Source organism: Ooceraea biroi, chromosome 7 (genome assembly GCF_003672135.1).
Source record: "Ooceraea biroi isolate clonal line C1 chromosome 7, Obir_v5.4, whole genome shotgun sequence".
NCBI lineage: Eukaryota > Metazoa > Arthropoda > Insecta > Hymenoptera > Formicidae > Ooceraea > Ooceraea biroi.
The window spans coordinates 12849334-12877281 of record NC_039512.1 but is presented as its reverse complement, the minus strand read 5'-3'; the positions used below and the strand labels follow the sequence as shown (position 1 = coordinate 12877281).

Sequence of the window (27948 nt, the reverse complement as noted above, 5' to 3'; positions counted from 1 at the left end):
TTCCATATTTATATTTGGTAGAGTGGAGCAGATTGTTGATCGCAGTAGCAGCTTATCCGTCGTGGACAACGGATACCGTTCGTAATCCGCGCTTGGAAGTCAGGTAACTCATCACTGAAGTATATTTGAGTATTCACTGAAATAATCACATCAGGAATAATTAAGAATTATAGACTTCTTTATTTTTATTTTCGTGAATTTTTCAAGTGCCTTAAATAAAAATATCTGTGTGTATGTGTATATAGAAATAAGTACATGTATTAATACAAAAGTGTAAAAATGCAGAATAGCGAAGAGTATCAATGTCAGGAAAATAGAAATAAAATTTATATTTGCCATTTCGAAGATCTGTGTATGCACAAATTGTTTGATATATTTAAACCTTTCAATCATTTCTTTTATTTGATTATAAAATACTGTGTAGTTTACTTTTTTCATTGCATCAAAAATTCTCGGAATTCTTCCAAAGAAATATCAGAAATATTATTTTAAAAACTCTCTAACTTTGATAACCATTAAAATCAATACTTGTTGTAACATTCCCACACGAGAGATAAATAAATATAAATATATTACAGAATTAACAATTAAACATTTAAAAATATTAAAAATATATTATAATAGAATTGCCAATTAAACAATGCATCCTCCCTGTAACTAACCCAGCAAACACAAAGTAACAGTAATATACATGTTAGTTATAATTTCCCATTCATTAATATAAATACAACATAACATACGTGTTATGTAACAATTACATTGTTGAGTGGGAAATTATAACTAACATGTATATTACTGCGTTACTTTGTGTTTGCTGGGAACATTGCTCAATGGTAAAGCCGATTAATACAGACTTAATATATACTTAATACAGACATGATATAAAATCTTTTTGATTCTGCTTCATCATATACTCGATGATACACAGCCGGCTCATGCGCAATTCTTCGAAGAATAGTTTATCTTGCTCACCTTGCAGCTTACCTTATACGAAACAACTGGTTTATGCCAAACACGATACATAATTAGGTCATTCGCTGCCAAACTTGTTAAATTGAATTAACATCAACAAAGTGAAATAAACAATATGACAATATAAAGTGCATATAAAGAATAAAATATTAATTTATATAAAAATTTTTTGTGTTGAAAACTTTATATATTTAAAAACAAAATATATAAACTTTTAGATTACCTGCATATATTCTTCAAACTATACAAAATCTCTATTTTACTGAAAATAAGATAATTTTCAATCTAAGATTTATAAAAATAGAATGTAAACGTAATGTAAACGCACCCAGAGGGACAATCGTGATGAATAAACATTATGCATTTAATTTCCATCATAGCGACTGACATATTCTTGCCATAATTCGCACTTCTCGTAAAATGATGGGATTTTGCAATAAAAAGGATTTTCCGATTTTTGCATAAAAAATTGTAAACATTTCATAACATCTAGTGACAAATATTGCGAAATGTTTAATGATTCGGAATGTCAACGTTCTATTTTAATTTACCTTCACGCTTGATTCCAGTTTGGCAAATTAAAATTCCCTAATGGTACATAGAACGATTAAGAAACGCTAAACAAGAATTAGGAAAGAATTAAGAATCCGGCTCACGAGGTTTATAATTTTCGATTTGAAAGTAGATGATCTGGATCTGTAATTATAAGCGTTTTTAATTGGGGGTTTGACTCGTTTAACAAGCAATTAATAACTCACGTATTGCAGGAATATTTTTGCTTTACAGAATTCTGAGTTACTTCTGGGATGCGAAGTTTATAAACAAATTGATTAAAATCTTCCTTTCTTTAATGAAAACAATATGATACTACTCTTCATCATTTATTTAATATTAAATGAATTTTTTACTGCGGCGCAATTTTAAATATTGATTTTAAAGACACCTTATAATATCGTGATCTTTTTTAATTGAAGAGATCATATTGTTAGTTTTAAATTTCTTCTTAATTACGATTCATTTTAATAACGATATGCTATGAGAAAAAGTTAATTACATATTTACGCAAATTTCTATTTATTTCCTATATAAACATTATATATAAATATGTTCTTGGATGTTTTACTTTATTTTCGTCATTAGCTTTGCATAAATTAATATAATAAATCATTCAGCTAATAAACAAATTTCAACGTATAAAATACTATATAACTTATGTTTTTGATGCAGATCTCTCGGAATGAGGATGGATAAATGCAAATGAAGACTGCAGATTCGATAAAAAAAAACAACAAAAAATATATCGTCGGCTATAACTTGCTTTGCTACAATTTGTAATCGCAACTGCCGAGATAGGATCATCAGTAAACATGCGATTCGTGTCCTTCGCAGTTGTGCTCACTGTGATTTTTGCAGAAGCTAGATTGGACATATGGAAAGACTTCTCATTGTTCCAGAGAGCAGTGATCGACTTTATTTTTCCAAAGGATCCCAATATAGTGAGAGTAAGAAACTCGGAACAAGCTAGAACAACCGGAAAAGTGAGCACGTTGGACTTTGTAAGTATAACTTCCTTCTATCTTCTGTCCTATTAGAAAAGCAGTACAATAATTAAAACAATTCTTCGATTAAATATAAAATTTGATAAATGTTAGATTTGATGAGATTGTATCATGCATTGCTTCACGATTATCTATGAGATATTCTAAAATTATTATTATATTATTATTTTAATATGATTATTGGTTTAAAAACACTTAATATCGTGACCTTTTTTAATTGAGGAGATCTTATTGTTAGCTTTAAGTTTCTTTTTAATTAATGATATGCTATGAGAAAAAGTTAATTACATATTTACGCAAATTTTTATATATATTTCATATATAAACATTATAAATATGTTCTTAGATGTTTTAATTATTTGACTAATAAAATTCTCCTTAAAATACAAAACATGCTATATATAATTCCATTATATAATTCTATTTTGATTCTATTTTGAATTGTGTGCACATGCAGATCGGTTTAGTGGAGAGACATGGCTATCCAGCCGAAGAGCATTATGTCACGACGAAGGATGGCTACAATTTATTGGTGCATAGGATACCTGGAAGTCCTGTGTCTAATAATCGGCAAATGAAGAAAGTCGTGTTTCTTCAACACGGTATTATATGTACGTCAGACTGTTGGGTACTTTTCGGCCCTGGTAAAGATCTTGGTGAGTACAATGGTCATGATCGCGGTAATAAATACAAAAAAAACTTTACAACTTCGTCAATAAAAATGCTAGTCACCTGTGAAAATATGTGTTTTCTCAACAATGATGATATCAAGTAAGCTGACGCAAAGCATACCATCGACGGTCGATGATTGACCTCGAGTATTCCTGAATACTTATATGAAAGTGCATGAATTACAAAAGAGCGATCGGTTAGGCTTTTTCATTTCTTTTAACTGTTATTAATTAAGTAATTGTTATTATTATTGTTTATGTTATTATAATTATTAATATTTGTTATTAATTAAATATAATATTAAGGATAAGTAACATTAAAACATCACTTGAATGTAACCCTTGGAAGACATCAGCTTACTGATAGTAAAGGATTACGCTCAACATGTTTACCTTGACACCAAGAACATGTACATCAGAGTGTAAATTTGAGGCACGATAGTAAAAGTCTTAGTGAATGTTTTATGAAACAAGTAGACTCAATGCCAAGCAAAGAATAATGAAACATTTTATTAATCTAGCAGATATCATTTTTGATCATCACGATTTGCTATACTTCCATCACAAAATCTGAATTTTTTAAAAATTCAACGAAAATTGCAAAATTAGAAAACATTGATTGATACCCCAACAAATCTTCAAAGAATTTTTGTCATATTAGGGAAATATATTATTAGATCTTGTTAAACAAATTACGGTTCAAAAAGTTTTGTTACATGTGTTTCTTTTAGATGCAATTGCCGATTCTAAGATATCTATAATTACATGTGATATTATACAATAACTGTAATTATGTTAATTAATGCGTAGGAGATCTTATCTTATTATTCTACACTGCACATATTCCTGATTAGAAAAACAAGCTAACTAGCATTCTCATAGTAACATAATTATCATAATTATAAATATTCCAAATAATTACTGAAATTATCAACCAGTCTGATAATATCATAACAAAATTTATAACGATTATTTACGCATAATTATGTACGTTGCATTACAGCATTTCTATTAGCTGATGAAGGATATGACGTGTGGCTTGGAAATTTCCGGGGAAATTCTTATTGCAGATCGCATGTTACTATGTCTCCTAGAGATAGCGATTTTTGGCAATTCAGGTAAAATCGTACTCTACAAATTTCAATTAAAAACTTTATCGTTTAAAATAAAATTAATTCATATTCCGTCAATCTGTTTGCATCAATTTATTTTCTTTGGTTCTCTTACTCATACGTCTCAATACTGACAAATTAATTTCGTTTTAATAAAAAAATCCACCGAGAAAGACATTCGATGATTTTAAGACATCTAATTGAGAGCATGAAAAAAAGAACATCAAATTTATTTGTCCAGCTATCACGAGTCAGGCGTGCAAGATCTGCCAGCTATGATCGATTACGTGCTTAATCATACGGGGCGAAAAACTTTACGCTACATTGGTCACTCAATGGGCACTTCCACACTATTTGTCTTGTTGTCCATGAGACCCGAATACAACACAAAAATAAATTTCGCAATTTGCCTTGCACCAATCGCCTTTTGGATTGAATACCCTATTGTTTTCGGAAATATTTTAGATAACGCACTACAGATTAAGGTACGCATAAAACGATTAGATTAAATAAAATATAAACTATTTGTGGTAAATTGGTAGTCGATCTAATGATACATGTACTGTGCGTGTTATAGATTTCATATTCACATGTTTCTTTCTGTTTGTTCTGCATTAGCAATTTTTTAATAACAACGGAATTTATGAAGTAGCTTCATTATCATCGCTCACTATTACGACAGGAAGAACATTATGTGCTGATAAGGCAATCACTCAACCTATCTGCGTTGCGATAATTTTCGTACTCGCAGGATCCGATCCACAGCAATTGAATACTGTAAATCAAACAAATTTCTAATTTGATATAATTTTTATTAATTTTTTAACATTATAATGTAAAGACACTCTTCAATTACTTTATGCAGAATATAAAATATTAGAAATTATTGTAATATTTTAATGTATAATGACGAAAATGTATTTGGTAACATTATCATATTACATGGAAAATTATGTTTGTTATACAGACGGCCTTACCGAATATACTATCGCATTATCCGTGCGGTACTTCCGTGAAAACATTATACCATTATACTCAAAATGTTCTTACAAGTGAGTGTAACTTATTCATTTTTAATTCATTAACTCTAAATTATGAACGAAGAAATTATATTAGTTAATATTTAATTTTTTTATTCGTTTTATTCATTATTCTATAATATCGCTACTTATTTCTTTAATAATTTCTCTTTAGTTTGTCGTTACATGATTTACTTGTAATTATCGAAACTTCAAACTTCAAAACTATTGCAGAAAAGTTTGAAAGCTACGATTATGGACCTCTCGACAATTATGAGAGGTACAAACAGAGAACGCCTATAACGTATGATCTCAAGAAGATCACTGCACCTTTAGCTTTATTATCTGGTGCAAGCGATGTTCTTGCTACAAGAACGGTATAATTTTTCTATTGTAAAATTTAATGCAAAAATATCTTGTACGAAAACATATTATGCTTTTCATACATGTACATGCATTTTTCTTTTCTAGAATGTGCTTAGGGTATACAGGCAATTGCCCAATGTCGTCGTATTGGAGGAAAACCCATATAAATCCTTTAATCACTTGGACTTTATGTGGGCCATCGATGCTAAAACTCTAATATTTGATCGCATAATGGAACTGTTGCAGAAATTTGATACTGAATCAAACCGGTACTACCTGTTCTGAGCGTCATTGAAAGTAGCATTCAAAGGTCGCAATAAGAAGCTGTTAGCAAGTGAAGCGTTCAAGAACGTGTATTACAAATCAAATTGGCAAGTACTGTAAAATATGTGTTAATAACTGCTAATACCGGTTCCGATAGACTGATAAGCAGTATAAGAAATGGTACGTTCTGAGAAAAATTTAGTGGCTAGTGGAAGAGGAAGAGTAAATAGAAGAAGTACAGGAGCAAAAGGAAGACCAAGAATTATGGAAGGTATTATCAATCGACTGCATCGAAGATAACTATTTGTGTTTTGCTTATAATCGGCAACGATTTATAAAACTAATCAAGAATGTGAAACATGAAAAATTATTAAAAAACGGATAATTTCATTCGTGATTCTTTTTGTTTAATATTCGAAAAAGGAAGATAATTGAACTGTTTTAAGTTTTGCTTATTTATAGGGTAGGGTGTAAGAGAAAACTATTTAAAAAATAAAATTTATTTTTTATACTTTAATTAATATGTTTATTTTTATTCATTATACATATTGAAATAATTGTATGTAACATCGCACGATAAATGTGGATGTGTAACTATGTAAAAATGTTTTCTGTTTTCATGTGTGGACATGTTGAATTATGATGTGAAAAGTAAGAATAAAAACCCAGAAATAACTTACACAGCAAAATGAATCTTTTGTTTGCAATTTAACTTTGTTGATTGTTAATTTTGGCTGACGTCCATGCGAATGTCAATAAAATTTACTACAGCTTTCTCCGGATGTATAAATAAAAGATATACAAATTATGTATCGGAACTAATATAGGAGTAAGCTGAGATTGACACAAGAATAACGTAGCCAAAGAATCTGTACTAACCGTTTCGATAATCCTCAATTATAAGCTCACATTTTTGTATTTTTGCAATGTACATTTACATTGCACATGTACAATTCTCCCTCACGTATATTACACAAATAATAAATATCGTTATATTCTCTTACTTAAAATTTATTTCTATTTTTGTAAATTAAAGTCATGGCAACGCGGACGGATATGACACTCAATGACAATAGTGACAATATTAACAAAATGATCGTAGCTTCGAGATCTGAAGCACTTTGCATGTATTTTATGTACAATGTAATTCGATTGTATTTTAAAAGCTATTTTGCTCCCATTTTGGAACGGCGGCATCAGCTAAACCAGACTGGCAGTGCTGATGTTGATGACAACATTATCGGCACCTCGCTCGTAAACCGTGAGATCGTGTCCTCTCGGCTGCTCCAGCAAAGCAGCAAGCTGTTCTCCACTGGTGAATGATCCTGTCGAGGGTGGCAGGATTACGTCACATTCTAGTTGTCCTGGAACAAAAACGAAACGATAAGTATTCGCAAGTGTCATTTTTTAATAATTATTTAATAACAAAATTATTTTAATGTCAATTTTTAATAAAAATACTTTTAATAAAAATAATTAATTAACTTGAGATTTTAATTAGTTAATTAATCGATTATCCAATAATTTATATTGAGTATTTAGTTGATTAATATTGAGTTTAACGGATTTTAACTGGACGATTTAGTCAATTGAGTTAAATGTTTGATGAATGATATATTTTACATATAACGTATTTTTCGGAATATTGTCATGTATCTACCTGATAATGAAGGTGACGCGCCTTTGCTGGAGCCATACATGCGAGTACTGTACCCGGAATCATTATGAGTATCGTGCAAAGGTGGTGTCAGACTGTACACGGGATTACGTGATCTGTACGGCATCCTCGCGATGCTGTCGTAATGCACGTCTTCGGGGATACCTTTTCTACAGTTCGACCCCTTGTACGCTTCGGGTTGCTCGGCGTCGTCCTCCCCTTCGCTGCTCTCGCTCTCGTTATCTGCGACATCGACAACGATGGATCAATTCGGCTCGGAAAAGCCTTTTCCGTAAATCTACTGTAGTTCTTTGGGATAGACATATCGTATTACCTTGAGAATGCGCTCTTTGATTTTGCGAGCATTTAGTGTGTACGTCTAGACTGGTTGGTTCGTTGTCCCCGGAGCAAATCCTCCGCCAGCCGTTATGCATATCAGGTACTTGTTGAAACCTCTTGATCATTTCATGAACACTGCGACGGCCACCGTTCCATTCCGTCGTGTTCTCATCACCAATGTTTCGAATTGTATTTTCGTCCCCGGGTACGTTCATGCTGTGCACGTCATACGATGCGCAACTCTGAAGAACACACGAAACAATCATGCGTGGATTAACATTCCATCGTCATTTCAACACTACCTCAATCTTAATTTAAAAGTGGAACAACATGCTATTCTAAAATTACTATTAAAGTGTCTGGAACCAAGTTAACTAAAATTATGTTACAAAAAAGTTTCTTTCATTGCAAAGAGCCACTTATAAAACAGATTACTCTTTCCAGGAGCAAGGATGATAACTAAAATAATTTGATTTTTTAACTCTAAATCCAGAAATCCACTATTGTTAATTTGCAATTTTTATCCATCTATTCTTATTTAAAAATCATAGCAAAATAATTGCATTGAACAATTCAAGTTTACCCTTATTTGCTGACGTCTTCCTTCTACGAGAGGTGACTGTGTCGATACTGGATCTAAGGGCGAGGCCATTCCATTCTGCCTGATAACTCCGTCGAAAGTCTCGTTCAGTCTCGGGGAGATGTCCAGTACCCTCAGCGTCGATCTGATCACTCCAGACCCCGAAGGTAGATCTCTCATGGACGTACTGAGCCTGGGTATGGCTGGTATATCAAGGTCATCTAAACTTCCGCGGTGAACTGGCGTTTCCCCGGGAATCTCGAAACTGCGGTCCTGTGGTCGATCATCCAACAAGTCCTCCAACGACCTCGTCCTCGTCCGTAGCACCACTTCCGATTGATAATTGGTTTTCGCCGGTCTCTCGCTGTATCTGCCCTTGACACCTCGCTGCAGGCGTTGCTGAAGGTGCGAGTACCTCTCGTCGCACCTGGACCGCTCCTGTTGAACACACCTGGTCAGCTCCGAGATCTGCCCTCTGGTTCTCCTCTCCAGATTCGCCACCTTCAGATCCAGCTTCTCGTGAGCCTGATCAATGTGCGCTTTCAGCTCGGCCTTGTCTCGCTCTAGTTTCGCCTCCATGTGCCGGAAGAACGGCGCGCAGTAACACGTGTATCCCACACCCACCGGACCTTTCCTGATATTGCCCGCCAGATCCAGGTAATATTGCTCGCCCCGTCCAAGAGGATCCGCCGGTAGGGAATCAAGACGTGGTTGAGGGAACGCCTCCAAATCCGGATAATAGTGGCAACCGTAAGGTGACCACTGGCGGCCCATAATGGCTTTTTCGAAACGAACTTTGTGTTGCTTGCCGTTGGATTTGTGCTTCTTTCGGTCCTTCTTTAAACCACCACAGATACCACTTCCGGTCTTCTCGCCCTTTTTGTCTGTTTTATCAAATAAATTCATTAGATTAATAAATTAGAATATTTCAGATGGGCAGATTTTATACAAAGTCAAAATGCGTGATTAATAGTCAATGTTAAGTAGTGAAATAATGATTTTATTATCTAGATAAATTTTATTTCATTCTTACCGTCGTCCACTTTGCCGTCCACTGAGTCACGCTCGCGGCTCTTGCTGCGCGCTCGGCTTTTACTGCGAGCTTTAGAGATAATCTCCAAGATTTCGGTATGGTTCTTACGACGGGCAATATCCCTCGCCGTTTCGCCCTGCTTATTCCGTAGACTCCGGTCGCAACCGGCTTCCAGGAGAATCCGCGTCAACTTCCGGCGGCCCATCGCTGCAGCTATGTGCAAAGCGGTATCGCCATTCTAAGATGAATAAAGAAACGACTTGTATTGTGAACTGTTGCATGAGTAAATAATTCGCACCTTATATGTTATCGATGAGAACTAATTGTAAAGTATTGATTAATTAATCTCATCATTTGCAACTTTAATCAAACTTTAATAATTTTTGTTGAGTAATGTAAAATGATATATAAGATATGAAAAATGATGAAAAAAATATCAGTTTATAAAATATACTTTACAACGAAATAGTGTTTTATCAACATTTCAGAGAAAATTTATACTCACTTTATTCTGATCAGACACTCTGCAGAGAGCTGAAATTAGTATGCGTGTCACTCCGGCATGGCCATAACGCGCGGAAGTGTGAAGCGGTGTATCACCATACTGAAACGGGTGAAATGAAAATTCAACTCTCTGACACACAAGTACAATTATTACGAAATTATACATGACACACATTAGAAAATCAGCAAGTACATTTTTTTATAACTTTATAATATTTTATATTCTTTTTTCATTTCCGCTAAAATTTGTAAAAATTTCTGAAATGTCGATACGATAATTATCGCATTTTTTTATTAATTTTTACTAACGAAAAACGTATCAGTTTTAAAAAAGGTAGGTGGACAAATGATGATAATTCTAGATTTGTTACATCTTTAAATTATACATATACCATTATTGTGACACATTATAATGACTTCCATCATTATTTCTTCTTTCGTACATTTACTATCATACATGATGAAGATATAACTAAATTATATGATAGTATAGAGCTTCTGCACATAGAGTTGGATTAAAAATTCAACTTCGTGGGATATTAATAGTAAATTTATTTTTATGTCTTCTGCGCGCAGCAGGGGTGCCATAAAGCGACTGAAAATGCTGGTAGGTCGCTCACGTTGTTCTGAAGATCGGGATTGCTGCCGGCTAGGAGGAGTTCTCGACAGCTTTGATTATGGCCGTTTTGACAGGCAAGGTGAAGCGGTGCAAATCCGGCAAGATTCCTGGCATGCAGTGGGGCCCGTTGGGTCCCGAGAGCCTTCGCCAGAACCGCCACAATCCGACTGTAGCCACGCCATGATGCCTCGTGTAACGCCGAGTTTCCATGCTGAAAACACGCAGACATATTCATCGAAGGTTGCTTGGTGCCTGGTCTCAAGCTACAGGGTGTCTCAGAAAAGCTTCAAATCAGATATATAATTTGCATTTTACGATCCACGGAAAACTTCGCATTTCTAACTGACAATATTTTTTTATATATAATTTTTTAATTTTGTTAATTTATCCATAATGAGCCTCCTTGGACTTTCATCAGTTTTTTTTTTTCATTAGATTATCGTTTAAAGAGTCATCAGAATTTAAAGCGACACAGAAATAATTCAGCATTGTTGGTATTGTTTAAATTTAAACTGTATGAAATTGTAATTATTATTAATTCCTACTATAAATAAATAAGAATAACTGTTTCTTGTAGTTTTCAAGATAATTTAACTTCATTATAAAATTATTTGTTAGGATAACTGAATTTGTTATATCAGTTTGTAGATTGTAATGTAAATGATAACAGCTTGATTACTACGCAAAGTTGAAATTCGCGGCTTGCTGCAATTACGTAAAAATTGCTATGACGTGCAATGCGCGGTGCGCGACCGCGCAGCTGGTGCTCACAGAACTGGTGTACGGTACACGGTGTAGCGCAACAAAGGAAAAAGGCGGACGAGCGAAAGAGGATGACCGAGAGACTTACAACTACTCGCCCATACTCGGCGAACAGTTGCTGGTCGATGAACCGTGCTATGCCGCTCGCGACAGCATCGCCACACACATGTAAACTATGCGTGCTCACGCACGATACTACTCAGCATACAGGGTGTCTCAGCGGCAATTTCGAGAACTTCAGTAATTATGGGTATATATACAAAATGTAGCTTAATTATTTCTAACTAAATATTTGAAAATAGCTTTGAAGTGTTGGAAAAGTTTGAACAATTTATTCCTAGTTTTTTGAAATTTTACAAGAACTTTATATGGAAAACTTTTTATGCAAGATGTATCACAATTATAATATTATTTGCAGGTTTTTATTTTTTATCTAAATTATTTTTTTTAATTAAATTATTTTGGAACATTACTTTCCTTAATTCTATATAAAAATGTAATGTAGACTAAATTGTTTATATCATTTTAATCATCAATTTAAAAAAAATACGAGATATGTAATATTTTGTACATAAATCTGTGTACAAAAGTAAATAAAGAAAAATCTATACGATTCTAGAAATCAAATTTAAAAGAAGAAGAAAGGAAATGATTGAAAAGAGGAAAGAGAAGAAAGCTGAAAGAGTGAAGGTACAAAGATTGTCCTTCGTTGTAACTCAGCCTTATCTCTCATTCCTCTACAAACGGGTCTATGTACTCTTCTCTTCTCTTCCCTCTTCTCTGATCGTGTGGAAAAAGACACTATAGAACAACAAGGGAATGAGGCGCTCGCATTTACGATTCATCGTCATGGATCAGCGATCAGTAGCGGATTTAAGCCTTTTATAGCCCTAAGAACATTGAGAACAGAACAGAACGTCAATCAAATAATGACATATTTAAAATGTCGAATACATGTTAAAAGATACATTAAAAGATATTCTCAAAGATGATGCAAAACTCTTCGTTATGCAAGGATCGGATTCATAGCTTCTTTAGCTTCATCATCGCTTGTCATCATTCAAGTGCCTTACCACCTCCGAAGTCTACGTCCCTGGAACGTAGATCATAAGCTAGGCATGAAACCGAGACGAGACTGCAGAACGTCAGTGGCGTTCCTAGCAGTTGGTTGCTTGCTTCAATTTTATTGTGGCCATATAACATCGGCCGAAAGTGCGATGGGAAGAGATACGGCGTGCCAAGCCAAGCACTTTCTTCGCTGCCACAGAATAAGAAGTTGTGGGAGGCTTTCAATAGGGACCTACACACAGAACGCGGGCACTATGCGGGATGTGCGGGGGATCTGATCACGTAATCTCGTTCCAAGCTCGGATTTATGCATAGGGACGAGGATTATCTGACTAAATTATAATTATGTTGACATTTTAACGGCTAAAAACGCCGTTAGAAAGGATTAAAATGATGAAAAGAAAGCTAGAAAGGAACGACATATATCACATCACGGCAAATATATATGAAGAAAGAAAAAAGATGAAGATGAAGATATCGATGATACATGGAAATGTGCATTTTGAAAACATGAGAATTTCTTTGAGGAGTTAACGACCTTTGAAAAGTCATAATAATATATCATAAGTAAAATCAGACGACGTAGTCATATGTCAGGATGGCCGAGCGGTCTAAGGCGCCAGACTCAAGGTTGTCACCTTACCCGTCTAAAACGGGTGTTAGAGGATTCTGGTCCTCTCTGAGGGCGTGGGTTCGAATCCCACTTCTGACACATCTTTTTTTTTATTACCGTTTCACCTCTTGACACATTAGAATGATACCGGATTATTATCTTGATACCATATCTTAAAGTCCAAGCATCTACTTGTGAATTCTGACTAATTTGAAACGACGCGAGTTCAAATCCCGCTAATCCCAGTATGTCTTGTTTTTTATATATCTTTGTATATATTTTTTAATATTCTGCATTTTTATTATAGAAAAATACATTTTTTTAATGCTTTTAGTTATTTTTTATCGTTTTTATTATTTCCCACAAAATTATCTAACATTGCTAATAATAGAAATCATACTTCTTCTCTTGAATATATTTACACTTTCCGTGCACTTAAGTGCAGACGAACATGCATCAGAAATAAGTGCAGAAGATCTGAGAAGTGCGTCTATGTTAATATTTTTCTTCCTTGATTCATAATGGAGATTAAATATTTATATATTTTTAATATTTTACATTTTAATTAAACAATCTGTCTCTCTCTATTTCTAATACCCGGATACTTAACAAATCTATACTTCTAGGACTTTGCGTCGTTTGGAACATAAGAGATATATAAATATTGTCGCAGTTTTTAATGACATCCATAAGTACCAAGTGCACGTTCATTCATTGAAAGTCATCATATAATGAATATCAAATATCTGAGATATACCAAGCACACCAGAGTTGTGCGTACGATGCGCTCGCACATTTGCAGGAATATACGTTCTCCCACGCGTGCATCCGAGTATTCGACGGGATGTTGCCGCGAGGAGCGTTTTAATGTATTCACCCCTCCCATAAAGAGGAGAGTCGGACCGGGCATGCTAATTGCCCGCGAGACAATAGTGGGATTCTACTACGGCATGCGCGATTCCCTGGTCACGCCGTATCGTACATCGAGACCGACTTTGTTTTATTTCAAACCGCATGTATATGCGCGACATGGACCTCGTCTTCCAGTGCTTCTATGGATCGTTTGCTGCCCATTTTCGAGCCAACGGTGATCAAACTGTCGAATGATGTCAAGAAATAAATCTTGGAAACAATTTATTCGCTTGATTGGTTTACGATTATTAGATATAACTTTACTAATTATATAATTATTTTATATATTATTATGTTATTATTATATTATTAATATTATTATATAATTATATGTAAGCATTTTATCAAAACATATATAAAATTAATTTAACTATATAAAAATGATTTTCCTTCAAATTTTAGTTTCTGCATAAATAAAACATCACTATTGATTAGGCGTACTAAAATAATACATAGATGAATATAATTAATATGAGTAAAATATGCAAAACTAATGCATATTTATATTAAGATGAAAGTCTCGACTTTCACGAAGGTTGATAATAGGTTTTCATATACGGGGTAACTACCCTTAATAGACCGTGTGGCCTAACGGATAAGGCGTCGGACTTCGGATCCGAAGATTGCAGGTTCGAATCCTGTCACGGTCGATATCTTTTTGCTGCTATCTTTTGAAAAATATAAAGTAGAATAGAAAATAATTTATATATGTAAAATATTTCGAATAATCTAAATTTAAATTTAAATCTAAAAGTGCGAATCCATGCACTTTAAGCGAAAACAAGTAAAAGTATTATTTTAATTATCTCGTATTAGTCAAGTACAATTCTACTGATATACCTAGTTAAGTTCAACTCTATTAACATAGATTATACACTGTTTAAGAATTACCATACATTTTCTCACATACATACAACGTCTTCGGGTAATGTAAGATTTAATTTTCTTCATAATGAAAATTTAATATGGAAATTTCTATTATGATCATTAAATTGATTACAGAAACATAGAGGATGTCGAATAAATGATGATATTATCTCAACGCAAGAAGATGGTTAATGATAAAAAGTTAGCAAAAATGATGACTCAAAATTTCGTCAAAAAAAGACAAATTCAAAGCTGGAGAATTTATATAGATATTTATATAGATATTACATAATATGAGAAGAAGTAAAAACTTTAATTATCCCATATTATGTCATACGGAGAAAGTGCAATATGTTCAAGCAGAAGTCTAAGTCTTCTTGTAGACTTCTCTTGTTTTCTGTTAATAAGAAACTCGCCGTACATACTCATTATTGTAGTTTTATTTAAGAGGCAAACATATCAGACGAGCACGCACGTGTGCTCGACCGCATGGCGTCGGTCTATGACTTCGGCATCGATTAATTCTCCCTCTCTGCCTTCTTCTTTCCCCTTCCGCAATCTCCCTCGATCTGAGGAGAATTGCCGTTTGCTTAGCGTCGAGAAGTGAAATTATTTGCCCTAAGCAACGTACGATGCACGTGCGAGAAAAGAGGAAGAAAGGAAGCCGAATGTGTGAAGGAGGGAGAAGGAAGGGTACGAAGGAGGAGCATCGAGGAGGGAAAAGGTGGGGACCAAGCGAGGAGACGCGTTACTAGTTGACCCATGACCGGAAGTCGTGTGTACGTGCGGACTCGAGGACTGGAAATATGTGTTTGCGAAGGATCCGGTCACAAGGAAGCGGATAAGCAGGGATGTTAACTCATATTCCGGGATTTTTTAACGTTGGAATGAAGTTGTGGTTCTCATCGAGAGAGTAGTTTAAGTTAATCACGTGTTGTAAGCTGGGTGAAGCTAAATGATGGTCTTGAAAAAAGTGAAATCCTCTTCACGCTCTACTGCTCTTGTACCTAAATTATCTATTCTACTTAGGACAGAATAAAAAACTGAAATAAAATTAACGTTGTAATTAAGAAATAAAATGCCTGTTCTTTGTTCCACCGCTCATAAAGTGCAGCTATGTAATTTATTCTTTCCTCACAAGATAGGATAGGCATTAAAATAATTTAATTTATTTAATTATTTTATTTTATTTTATTTTATAATTTGCGCCGTAATTAATGTTAGTGTTACCCAGAAACCAAAATATTAAACACACATTTGTGCCGAATTGCTTTTCCTGGTATACACTCGCTGTTGTTCCACGATTACATCTTATTGTTAGAAATGTTTCAAGCGGCATTAAATCTCTGACAAGTAGTTTGTTAACCTTTTGTTGACACTGATAGTATTTTGTTTGGAATGTGAAGGCAGACGCAGTGAAATGAAACTCATGCAATACTACTCACGTCATCCGCCGCGCTGACATCGACGCCGTGCAGCAACAGGGTCTCACACACTTCCACGTGACCACCTGCCGCCGCCAGCAACAGGGGCCCTCGGCCATTCTGAAACATGAAACGGGAATCCCGAACATATCCCTGAGACTGTGTCTGTAAAACTCGTGCCCGATAAACCTCGCTAATTAATAACCGTGCGCCGAAAACATACATACGAAAGTGAATATCTTATCGTATTTTTGACATTCGACAAAATTTCTTAATCAATACTGGAGTGTTGATCAATTCCGGTCCTTCAATATTAATGTCTTGCGATGTAGAATTAATAGCTCGCTTTCATCTCTTTTAATGCTCGTCTAAATAAATTCTCTTCCTCTTCCAAATTGATCTTTTATAACAGACTTTACATAAATTTGAGATTAAATTAAAAACTCGAATTTAATTTTTAATATAAATTTTATAGTTTCCTCATATCTCATATATTATTAAGAAAATGTAATTCCATGTTTCTTTACATTTGTACAACATTTGTTATCGTGTATCTTGTACTTTATATTTATTAGTACACAAAGAGAGAGAGAGAGTATTTATTGCGGTTGTTCAAGAGACGACGAAGTTGCGTGCAGAATATCAGCTTTCGACGGAATGACGATTAAATAAATCAAACACGACAGCCACGGGAAAAGTCTTGGCAGCGATTAATTTCATCGACGTAATTAAGGCAGAAGTAACTTTAATAAGTGCGGGACTGATTAGTCGGATAGTGGCTGATCACTCGTTCGTATATTCCGCAACGGATTTGACAAATGCATATCGCGCGCGCACGTCCGCATCCTGTCTGTATTCTACATCTAATCCGATCAACACACAAGCACAGGCGGGGAATCGCATTGCGTGAGGGCGAATTAATTAATAGATGAAATTAATGTATCGTGTGTTGCCAGTCGCGCTGGATGCCGTTAATAGAGTTTTCCTTCCAGCTAACATCGCGAGCAATTACGAGAGGAATTCAATTTAACGCTTTGCGGTACTCTTAGAACTCTTGCTTAATTATATCGATTAATTTATCAAGAGGCATCCTTCAACGTCGCTACATCCGATTATTCCACAAACTTTAAAGTATGAATAAAATATACAATAAATTCGACTATTTTTCTCTTTTAATCCGATATATTTGCGAAGAAAAACAAAATGACATTGGAAACACTGTAACTTATAATGCTTATTTTGTTCGCTTAAGTTTTCAGATAAAAGTCAAACGGCTTCAAATTAAATAGTTTAATCCGTATCTGTCACATTCGAAAAATTCGAAAAAGAAATGAAGAAGTCATACCTCATCGGGCAACGGCTTAACGTTTTCGTCGAGCAAGCGTGTAACTCGAGGAACGTCGCCACGAGCAGCCGCCTCGCACAATTTTTCTGCCATTCCAGTCGCGCGTCTGCAACATAAAGCAACATATGTCATTTTGGGCAAAGCATGTGCAATACAATACAAGACACACGTTTCCAAATCGTCATTTCAACACGCTCGTTGCATCAAGCTCCAGTTGAAATTATTTCAGCAAAGTTTAAATGTAACGCACATTTATCGAGAGCTTAAAGAAAGACGCTGGAACTCTGGAAAACGGAAAATAATAAAAATAATATTCTCTGCTAAAGGGATGATTTTGATTTAAGAGAGTCAGTGGATAAAATTTATATACATTTTTTTGTGCTTCAGCACCTTCTTTATGCACCTACTCCGCTTCTTGGATTCTTGTCGTATATAATCCGTATAACGTGCGGACAGTAAATTACACCGATGCCTGGAGTGAGAGAAGAGGAAGGAAGATGATCTAGGATCCGAAGTGTGCGTCCGCTAATGAGGTAGACTATTACACTTCCCTTGGCGGAGAGAGAGAAAGAGAGAGAGAAGAGTAAGGCTCGACGTGCGTTTGGAGCATTAATCTCGGTCACGATTACTTCTTTTTGGTGTGTACGTAACGACTCCAGAAACGTAGACACGAACGAACGAAAGTGCGCAACGAGCAAATTTACGAGCAATTTATGAAAGTAGCATAAAGTGCGAATTAATACGTGACCTAGGAGCAAAAACTGCTGGTAATCCCTGCAGTTTTAAATTAAAACGTACTGCAAAGCATATATTGAACTTGCTCATCTATCTTCCCTACAACGATATTGTGTAATGACGAGGATTTATGAGCAAAATCAGTCAAGTACGATAAAAGGCACAAATTTTAGTATTTTAATACGATATTATAATATTAATAATATAGATTTAAAAAAGAAACTTTGATTAATTTATTAAAATTATTTGCAGGATATTTACAAAAGACAGGAAATATTTTGTACGTTTCAATATTATTATTCATCAACGGTCTTGCATTGCACACGGATCAATGTTAAACTAGAGTAACAATTTAACGTCAGGAACATCAACAGGAAATGCTTGCGATCACATCCGGCATATGGTCAATGATGCAATGATGCATTGTTCGCCTCCGTCCGGTCTTAAAATAAACGTGAAATGCATCCTGTCCAGCCAAACTTATTGATGATGCGATACGGTCACGCATCATGGCACCGAATTTGTACGTTAGGCGGCACGCGACGATGAAATCACGCTTCGCCAATCGCTCCAACGCCAACGGGCCGAATGCGGATGCACGTGCGGGTGCGGTTTCCTTGTGACGCGAGACTGCTTCTCGGACGCAGTGATGCCCAAGCATGTTTCAGTTGTCCAGGTGGACCATTTGACCGATAGAAAGTAAATCGGAGAAATCAGCTTTTTAAGACTGACTAATCAAGGTCCAAGATTAGGGACTTTAGCTTTCACATGTGGACAGCCACATGTGATTTTAATCAGATCAAGTCTTTTGATGTTTATTTCCTATGATTACACTGATTACATGTTGTAAACCGTTCAATTCATTTTAACACCGTCCACTTTCTCTAGAACTAACACGTGTGGTTTGTACTACCACATACACACATACAATATATGTAATAACGACTTTTGTAAGTCCTCTCGGCGTTGGAGACAAACATGTTTATCTGTATATGCTTTTCTCTATATGTATGTTTTTCAGATTTGAGATATATGTGTGTTTTTGAGAAGTGATGAAGAGTCTGACAAGAGGATCGTCATCGCCGAATCGTTATCGATCATATAGCTCTGAACTGAAATAAATTCGCGAGATAACGATCTCTTCGATACTCTCGATTTCTATAATTACATCATCTGTTGTTTCATCTAAATCCTAAGTAAAACACAAAAATGGCTATGCTTCTGACTTTCATATCCATTCGCATTGCATTGAAAAATGGAAGAGCAAATTGCCTTTGCCAATAATCTTTGCCTCCCTTTCGCCGGCTTCCTGCACGCGACGAAACTCGAGCCGATAAACCGGCATTGGGACGAATAAAACCAGCAATCTCGTCGTGTTTATTTTATCCGCGACGTCGATGATGCGGTGTATCTCGCGAATCATAGTGTTTCCCGCTGCAGCGATCACGCCGCGACATTACTACCAGCAGGGCCGGTTATGTATCCACCACTTACCACGAAAGAAATGATTTGCTAGAGTTCTATATTTACAAGGACTCCTTCCGTGTATGAATCTATGGCGCAATATTTTCCGATATAAATCTTTTATATCAGATCGATGCAATTTCTAACGTTTGAAGCTAAACCATTTTACAGTGATTAAAAAATGTAGGATCGACAAACGTGCCTCTCGAGGAAGCAAGGATTAGCTTGAGGACGGCCCTGTCTGCAAGATCATCAGACAAGTAGTATTGTATATTGGAGGCAGCTTAACGAAATTGCCGTCGTAAGTGTTTCCAATCGCGGTTTCACTGGCACAGCCGACCTAACGACTTAATATCACGCCAATGATATCAAGGTCGTTCTTAATTATTATCCTGCACGCGGAAAACGCATCCGTTGACTAGCGAGAAAGAAATTTGCAAGGGAACATCGAAAATTGCCGGTCTCCGTCCGTCATTAATCACGCGCGTTTGCCATCTCGGAGAGGATAAAAGGAAGAAAGAGGCACGTATATTTATTCCGCGTTGCTCGTCGCCTTTTTCAAAGAGTATGGCGACGGGATGTAATATCGACAGGATATTAGCGGGAAGATTACATAAAAGTGTAAGCTATTCAAGAAAGCAAAAATCGTTATTCATTATTTCTAAAAATATTTTTAGAATTCGATTAAACTGTTCATGTAATTTAATCCATTATTCTGTTTCAAGTTTCATTTTATATTTCTCTTATTTTAATTTACTTCAATATTTCATTTTATCGTCGTAAATTTCAACATTTATAATATTTCTATAACTTGTCCATCTCAGATCGTAATTATATATCACGGAATCTGATTTAAGGAACGCATAAATTCCCATCAATAGCAGTGAGATGCCATAAATGTAATTGGCACGTCATAATTTCTTCCTGGTCCGTTTTCATCACCTTGTATTCATCACAGTATTAATTCTTTTAGGAGTTATGACACTCCGCTATGTAAATATTTTATATGTATTTTAAAAATTATTATATATTATAAAAATTATATGACATGTGCAACACAGATTTGACATGATTTTCGCTATTTCAAGGTAAATCAGATCACATCTAGAAGCAGATGATCACTATCAGCATGTTATTTGTTTGTTTGTGCAATACGTTATGTGAGATATTTCGTTGAAGACAGGTACTGTTAGATTTGATCAAGATCAAAGCGATGAAGTTGGTGAGACCTTTTTAAACTTGAATTTTATTAGCCGGAACGCATTTTCTAACGTTTTTACATCAACCGAAACGACGGTTACGCATGTATGTTCCGGTCCACTTCGGGCGCTACCCCGATGGCCATGCGACTAGAAGCGTTGCGGGCACTCTATCGATGCATCTGTCTACTCTTAAATCCATGAAGCTTGGCATTACGAGCGGCATGCCTCACTGTGGCGAGCCGCAAAATGTATTTTGGTCTTATTGGGATATTTGCCTCATTTTTCAAATATCCATGTATATATATGGACAAATTTCTTTTGAACTGAACAGTTGATACATATATTCCGAAAAAATTTATCTAGCTTAACACTTTGCCAACCGCTCGAATTGTGCCTACTAGTTAGACATTTTTGCAGCCTGTGCGCAAAAATATTTTTCTACTGAAATTTCTATTATCTTTTTATCATCATTGAATTACGATGCTTATCGTATTAAACGCTTATTGCGGTTAACGCAAGAAGCTAAATCTTTCGGTCATTCAATGTCTCAAGAAATAGGGAGATCTCTCTGAATGATTGGCAATATATTAAGAAAGGCATATAAGATTGCAAATCAAATTTTCTCATGGTGCGGCCTGATGTCTTGAGTCACGAATAATGCACGCGATGCACGCGATCAAGTGAAGAGCAGTTAACTGAACAATTTGTACAAATATATTATAAAATTGATCTTGTAAATAGAAAATAATCGTAATCAAAAGTGTAAATGAAAAATTATATATTATATTTTTCATATTTATATTTATTATATTTTTATATTATGATATATTTCATATTTTATATTATTATATTTTTGTTAATAATGTAATATTAATATTGTTTCAATATTTAATACTTTTATGAATTATAACAAATGACGGACATGTATTGTATTCTTGTTGCATTCTTTCTTTAATATATTAGCCATGTTATTATGTCTCTTCCGGCCATTCAGTGCATTCCAGTAAGCATCATTAGGAATTTTTTCGGGCTGTTTTTAGACTGGAAGTAACTAAAAGACAGATTATAGACGAAGACTGATGTGTTGAAGTGAATGAAAGATCTCTCGTGCAGCCGACTACTCGAAGCGACGTATCTCATCCATAAATCACCTGGCGTGTACCGTTCGATTTATATCGGATAATAATTCCGTGTCCCGACTAGCAGTATTTAGTAGCATTTTGATACTAACTTATTAGTACCAAAGATAAGCTCGTGTGCATCTCCTACCTTGTTCACCTTCGGTGTATGCTACTTTGCACGACCCAACCACGCCCAGAAGAGGGTTGTCAACTTGCGCGTTTTGATTCCCACACACTTTGCTAAACATTCAAGGAAATAGCAAATTTTTATTTCTATAACAATATCTAACGTTTTATTCTTTTATTTAATTTTTATTAAATTTAGATAAGAGATTCTGGAGCATCAAGAATGTTGCTGAGTGTCGAAAAGGATTATTATAATATCTTATTTCTCAATTGTAATTATTATAAAATATTTATCTTAATTATCATACATTTTTCATTATATTCTGTAAAATTTAAATATCGGATAAAAAAGTTTGCTGGACATTTAAACAAATCTCTAAATTTGTATATTCTTATAATATTATTATTTTATTTCTTCTGTCGCATTTTTATTTGTCATCTATTTCTTATAAAATTACATCGTATCTAAATCCTTTCATTACAGTTTTCTCTAATCGCTTTTAATTACATATGACTTTTTCTTAATGAAGAAGTGCTCATCCTCGCACTCTTCATTACGGCACGTGGCTCTTTTCGAAAAACGCGATACAGAGGCAGAGGGTCTGCGTGCTCGCTCCGACCTAATCTACAGAAGATATCCGACAATTATCTACTCGGTCGTTTCTCTACCTTCGACCGAACCGCCCACCTCATTCCGCAGCATTCCTGCGCATTCCGTGCCATTATCCGGCATCGCAAAAGACGACTACACGTCGCGTCGTAATGACGGTGAGATCCGAGGGATCCATTTCATTCGAGGATTAAATGCAGAAATTACGCTTAGTCGCGCTGCACCGCCTCGTCGCAAAGTAATCCGCCCGCCGTTAATGAGAAAACTAAGTACTTCATCTAGATTAGGGTCGGTACCGCTAAACATGCGATAATGCACGTGAGTATCCGCGGTGTCTGCTACATGTCTACAAAATTGGAAGCCGCGAAATAGAAATGTGTAACTTATCTGCGAATCACAGAAGAAATGAGCTTCTTATCCAACAACGACAACTTTGATTACACATAGTAGATGCGAAATGGAAAACGCACAGTAATTTCTGTGAGAAGAGTACTTTATATATGAATCATACATTAACATTAGGCCTCATAAAGTAGATAATTGTAAACGAGTCTCATCCTCATCGTCCCTTCGATATTCGAGCAAGTAAAGGTGCATCTTTATGCTGAATAATGAGAAATTTATTGATATTCTGATATGCATATTTCACAGATCGTGACTCAATCAATTAATTACAGATAAAAACGCTCGTTTTAGTTTAATTTTAAATAAATGCGGATTAATAACTCACCAAACTATGGCGTCATATTTCGGATACATTTACGCGGTAAGCGATAATTTTGAGCCCTCGTTTTCACTTCACGTTCCAAACCTTAAATTTTTCTTCGCTGTAGTCTAGTTACTTGCTAAACGAGTACAAAAATCTCGCACGTGCTAATTAAACCGCCGAATAAAGTCTACACTTTCTAGATTTGTCGGCAAATACGTTCGCAGAAGGAAAGTGGAAAGTGAATAGAGAAGATAAGCCGCCTGTTTCATCGATCAACATTTGTATCGGTTTGGACGTCGACAAACCAATACGATTGCATAATTCGCTCATGGTGTACAACCAATCGTGAGCTGGAGTAGCCGCGGCGCCGCCACGTGCGAACGTACACATGATAACCACGCGTACGCACACAGGCGAACATACTCGCGTCTAACTCTCGTGGAACCGGTATTTGCGCCTTCCACTTAAACCTTTATGTACAGGAATGTACAGGATGCTCCAACAAGCTGTATAACTCGCAGCAATGACGAGGCTCTCAGAACACACGGATTATTGAAGAAGCGCACGCGGGCGTCGCGGAACTGCATCGTAGACTCAAAAAATCGCAGACTCGCGTGCAAATAATTGAAAATGAAAGCATTTTTGTAAATCGACATGTACGCGTGGAAAATTATTACACATCGGATTTTGTATCTTACGTTCCATTTCAGTAAATTGTAAATTTTAGTTAACTAAAAAAGATTATTTCTCCTTTTGAGAAAGAATTGTATTTCTTGCTGCGTTTTCTTATTACAGGACATTACACGTTCTACGCTGAGAGATTCAAAGGGTTTCTACGATCATTACATGCCCTTAGCGCAGTAAATGACTCCGAGTTACAAAACACACTTACCGGCCATATACGCTTATATCCACAGAAGACGTCACTTGCGAGAATAATCCTTATAATCCGTGTCGCACAACAGTCGGACAATTATGCTTTTTGCAAAAATCCACCGGCGAGCTAAAAGCACAAAGCCACACACCGCCACTTTCTTATGCCACTTCGAACGAGCTGTCGCACAAAGAGAGGAAGGGATGGTTCTCGATCTTCTTACCGATATCACGTAGCACGGAGATCGTTGAGCACTAGCTATAGCGGATCATCGTCGGCGTAATGATATTCGGTCCGACGGGATTTACTTTACGACGAGATCATTTGTCACGCTACAACGTTCAAGATGGCACCCCGCGTTGCAACTTGGGATTTTTTCAGGAAATCAAATTGCCGCCACGGAATGCAGGATTCTCTACGGAGTCGATGCACCTAATTGGTTCCAAACGGATCAGTTACGCCAGTTTAATGGTCCCGATAAATTAGATTCTCGTTTTCTACGCGCTGAAGTCTCCCTTTTCGATGCAAAGTGATCTATCCAGGAGTAATTCATTGGAATCGGTACATAAATCAGAAACGATAATGATTATATTCGATCGTCAAAATTATAATTAAAAGATAATTTTATACTATACATTATAATTATCCAGGTTTTGCTTTCCAATAATTATTATTGCTTTTATAATTTGCATAAAGAGATTCGCGTAGACATTATTTATGAAATAAAAAGTATTTTATAATTATTTTAAGATTGACTGTACATATCATATAAATTAACATTTATTACTGTACGTCAGGAGAACAAGAATTTAGACACTAAATGTATATACTGCACCACAATTTTGCGACTATTCAACTTCAACGCAATTCAAGATTCCAGCAAGCAAATGTACGACGCGACGGAGACTTCAACGCCCGCATGGACAAGTTCACCGCGTTCGTGTAGAGTACCTTGCGAGATATGGATGTAGAGGCCGGATTTCACAAAAATTTGAATTTTTACTATCTTGAATCGCGTTTAACTTTCACGAAATTTTTCTTTTATCTTCATTTGACGATGTACTGAACTACTGACTTCATCACACATTCCGCATGAATAAAAATTTCGCATGATTCGTTGGCAACGGTGTCGTATTACTCTCGAATAGTGGTAAAACCGATAAAACTTGTTGAAATCTCAAGTTTTATTCAGATTTTACGACCACATTGGACTAGTCTATTCGGCATTGCATGATCCGCAAAGCACACATGAAAGATCAAGATGTCTCTTCGATGACCGCACCGTCTGGTTAAGATTTCCTAGATTTTGGATTGTTAAAAGTCCTTCTATAATAAATTAGGAACAAGAATTTTTACTTCTTTTCGAAAGAAATTTCAAAATTGTTTCAAGCAAAATGGTCGGTAGTGTTGCTTCGTTTCTTCACTCTTGCAGCAGTTGTCTTCAGTATAGTGGAGGAAAGCGAATCTTCAAACTAAAAATTTCCAGAGACTTCCTCACGTTAAACAGCAATGAAACTACACACCTTAATCACTCGTAATCGAACTTGCCGATCAAACTTGCTACTTTCTCCCCCGTATTTCCGACATCTTCTACAGGAGCAGTCACAGAACACTCAAGACTGTCCAGGGGCACTTGCGCGCGCGCGCTCGCGCGCGGTTTAACCGTTTTCCCATTGACGGCATAATTTGCGACGTGTCTCACAGTACGCAGTTAACTCAATGATTAACTCAGCTCTGCGTACTCTCGAGGATGCGTTCCTTCGACCGGAAGACTCGGAAAGGCAGCCGCATTGAGACTGGTCGCGTCGGGAGAAAGCCGCGAATCGCACGAGCGAGCGGTCTTCCACGGACCTGAATCAGGAACGGCTCAAGCCATCGAAAGCCGGTAAAACCCGGGTTGACGAAGAAGGGAACGAAGGCTATAGAGTGTAATCCCACTTAAAGAAACCGTATAGATGCAATAAGAAACAATTGCAAAATTTGAGATTTATATAAATCGTAAACTGCTGTTGAATGAAGCATTTCTGTTATTACAGAAATGGTGCGCATTCATACTTCTCTCTGTGATTTTTAAATATGTTAAATATAATTGGAACGTAGCTAAACATAATTAAGTAATTATCTAATCTCACCAAAATTGTGTTAATATAATAAAAACGAAATGTAAAAGATAGAAAATGTGTTGAATGTATGTAAAATGTTTGATATTAGAGTTTTCAATGAAAAAAGACACGATTAGATCATAATATCTTGTCGTTTAATTTATCTCGTTCATATTAAATAGAGAAGCTATCCGTTCAAATAAATTTGAGGCAGAAGAAATAAACTCCACCTTTACTAAAATGAAAAAAGTTATAATTATATATAATATAAATAGAGAAATAAAATTTAAGTCAATTTTGTACTTCTCGTTTCCTTTTTTATTGTAAATTGTTGTTAAACTAGTTTATAAGTACATATTTAATTTTTCAGTAAATACAATTGAGATAATTTTTGATGAAGCTATGGCACGTGGTATTCAGAAGAAAATGTCTCAATTAAATTGAACTTCAAGTTCATTATCCGGCACTGTTCCCCACTGCCGATGTCATGCTTCCCTCTCACCGCACCCTCGCCAGACGCTACGACAACTGGACTACTATGAATCTGTTATGTATCAGCCAATGGCGTAACTAATAGTCAAATTGATGTACGCACGTAATTGATAGAAAAATGCATTTCCTGTGTTTTTATAAAAATTAATTTTGTAGGATAGTTTATCAATCAAGGATAATTTTGCAAATTACGTTTAAACACAGAAATATATTTGTGAAATATTGCATAAAATCTTTATTAGTATGAAATTTAATTAACAAACAATTATAACAAATATTAAATCTATAGAAATTTAATATTTGATGTAAAAGTATTGATACGCGCGAAGTTAATTACGAAAATGTAATCAACAGAAAATCGTCATGAAATGCAGCGAATGTTATGAAAACAATTACAAATCAAAATTTAATCAATAAAAATTGATTCAACTATTTGAATCATGTCATCTAAATACAGAAAATTTCAAGTAAAAAAAAAGAAATAAATTAAAATCTTTATCAAAATTGTAAGTAAGTAACACATAAATTTTCCACATTGTCTTTTCTATATTTCAAAGTTTTATAAATTTGCTAATTATATTTTGATAGATTTTACTCCTCGAAAGATCAAAATGGGAATACAAGCAGAAAACGCAACTAAATTGGAAGATGTAATTCCATAATACTATAAATATGCTTCAACGAAAGTTGATATTACTGAGGGAGGGAGGCTTATTTTTCAAAATGAGATTTTAATATAATAAATTAACTAATTCCAAAAACAATGAATTTGTTGCATTAAAGTGGGCGTCATAAGTCTGGCATGGTAAGTGAATATAAAAAGTCTA

At 35.4% G+C, this 27948-nt stretch overlaps 2 protein-coding genes and 2 non-coding genes across 5 annotated transcripts; 3 read left to right on the top strand and 1 right to left on the bottom strand.

The window, feature by feature from the left end:
• The first annotated feature begins 3 nt into the window (after positions 1-3).
• On the top strand, positions 4-6639 carry LOC105279701 (lipase 3). Its single transcript, XM_011339640.3, has 9 exons — positions 4-103; positions 2200-2528; positions 2989-3187; positions 4206-4320; positions 4556-4799; positions 4933-5091; positions 5282-5366; positions 5568-5710; positions 5805-6639. The coding sequence occupies exons 2-9, from the start codon at positions 2340-2342 to the stop codon at positions 5982-5984; spliced, it is 1314 nt and encodes a 437-aa protein (XP_011337942.1). The 5' UTR covers positions 4-103; positions 2200-2339; the 3' UTR covers positions 5985-6639.
• On the bottom strand, positions 6472-26803 carry LOC105279700 (ankyrin repeat domain-containing protein 6). Of its 2 annotated transcripts, none has more exons than XM_011339635.3 (11): positions 25479-26803; positions 24546-24959; positions 17687-17792; positions 16363-16461; positions 10697-10906; positions 10078-10176; positions 9573-9810; positions 8543-9423; positions 7955-8201; positions 7624-7863; positions 6472-7327 (listed from the first exon to the last, which is right to left on the bottom strand). In XM_011339635.3, the coding sequence occupies exons 3-11, from the start codon at positions 17777-17779 to the stop codon at positions 7164-7166; spliced, it is 2271 nt and encodes a 756-aa protein (XP_011337937.1). In that variant the 5' UTR covers positions 17780-17792; positions 24546-24959; positions 25479-26803; the 3' UTR covers positions 6472-7163. The 2 variants fall into 2 exon arrangements, with proteins under 2 accessions (XP_011337937.1, XP_019887392.1); XM_020031833.2 differs by lacking the exon at positions 25479-26803 and having other exon boundaries at positions 24546-24656; positions 24751-25174.
• Positions 13118-13237, top strand: Trnal-caa. The gene is made up of 2 exons: positions 13118-13155; positions 13193-13237. It is a non-coding gene; the product is annotated as a tRNA-Leu (tRNA).
• Positions 14628-14700, top strand: Trnar-ucg. The gene has a single exon. It is a non-coding gene; the product is annotated as a tRNA-Arg (tRNA).
• Positions 26804-27948: the final 1145 nt, after the last annotated feature.

Coding starts and splice junctions, on each gene's coding strand:
- LOC105279701 (XM_011339640.3), top strand. CDS start 2,340: ATGCGATTCGTGTCCTTCGCAGTTGTGCTCACTGTGATTTTTGCAGAA. Junction 4,321..4,555: donor AGCGATTTTTGGCAATTCAG/GTAAAATCGTAC, acceptor TTATTTGTCCAG/CTATCACGAGTCAGGCGTGC. Junction 5,367..5,567: donor TACTCAAAATGTTCTTACAA/GTGAGTGTAACT, acceptor AAACTATTGCAG/AAAAGTTTGAAAGCTACGAT.
- LOC105279700 (XM_011339635.3), bottom strand. CDS start 17,779: ATGGCAGAAAAATTGTGCGAGGCGGCTGCTCGTGGCGACGTTCCTCGA. Junction 10,907..16,362: donor ATGTCAGCGCGGCGGATGAC/GTGAGTAGTATT, acceptor GCGTGTTTTCAG/CATGGAAACTCGGCGTTACA. Junction 8,202..8,542: donor GAAGACGTCAGCAAATAAGG/GTAAACTTGAAT, acceptor TGTGTTCTTCAG/AGTTGCGCATCGTATGACGT.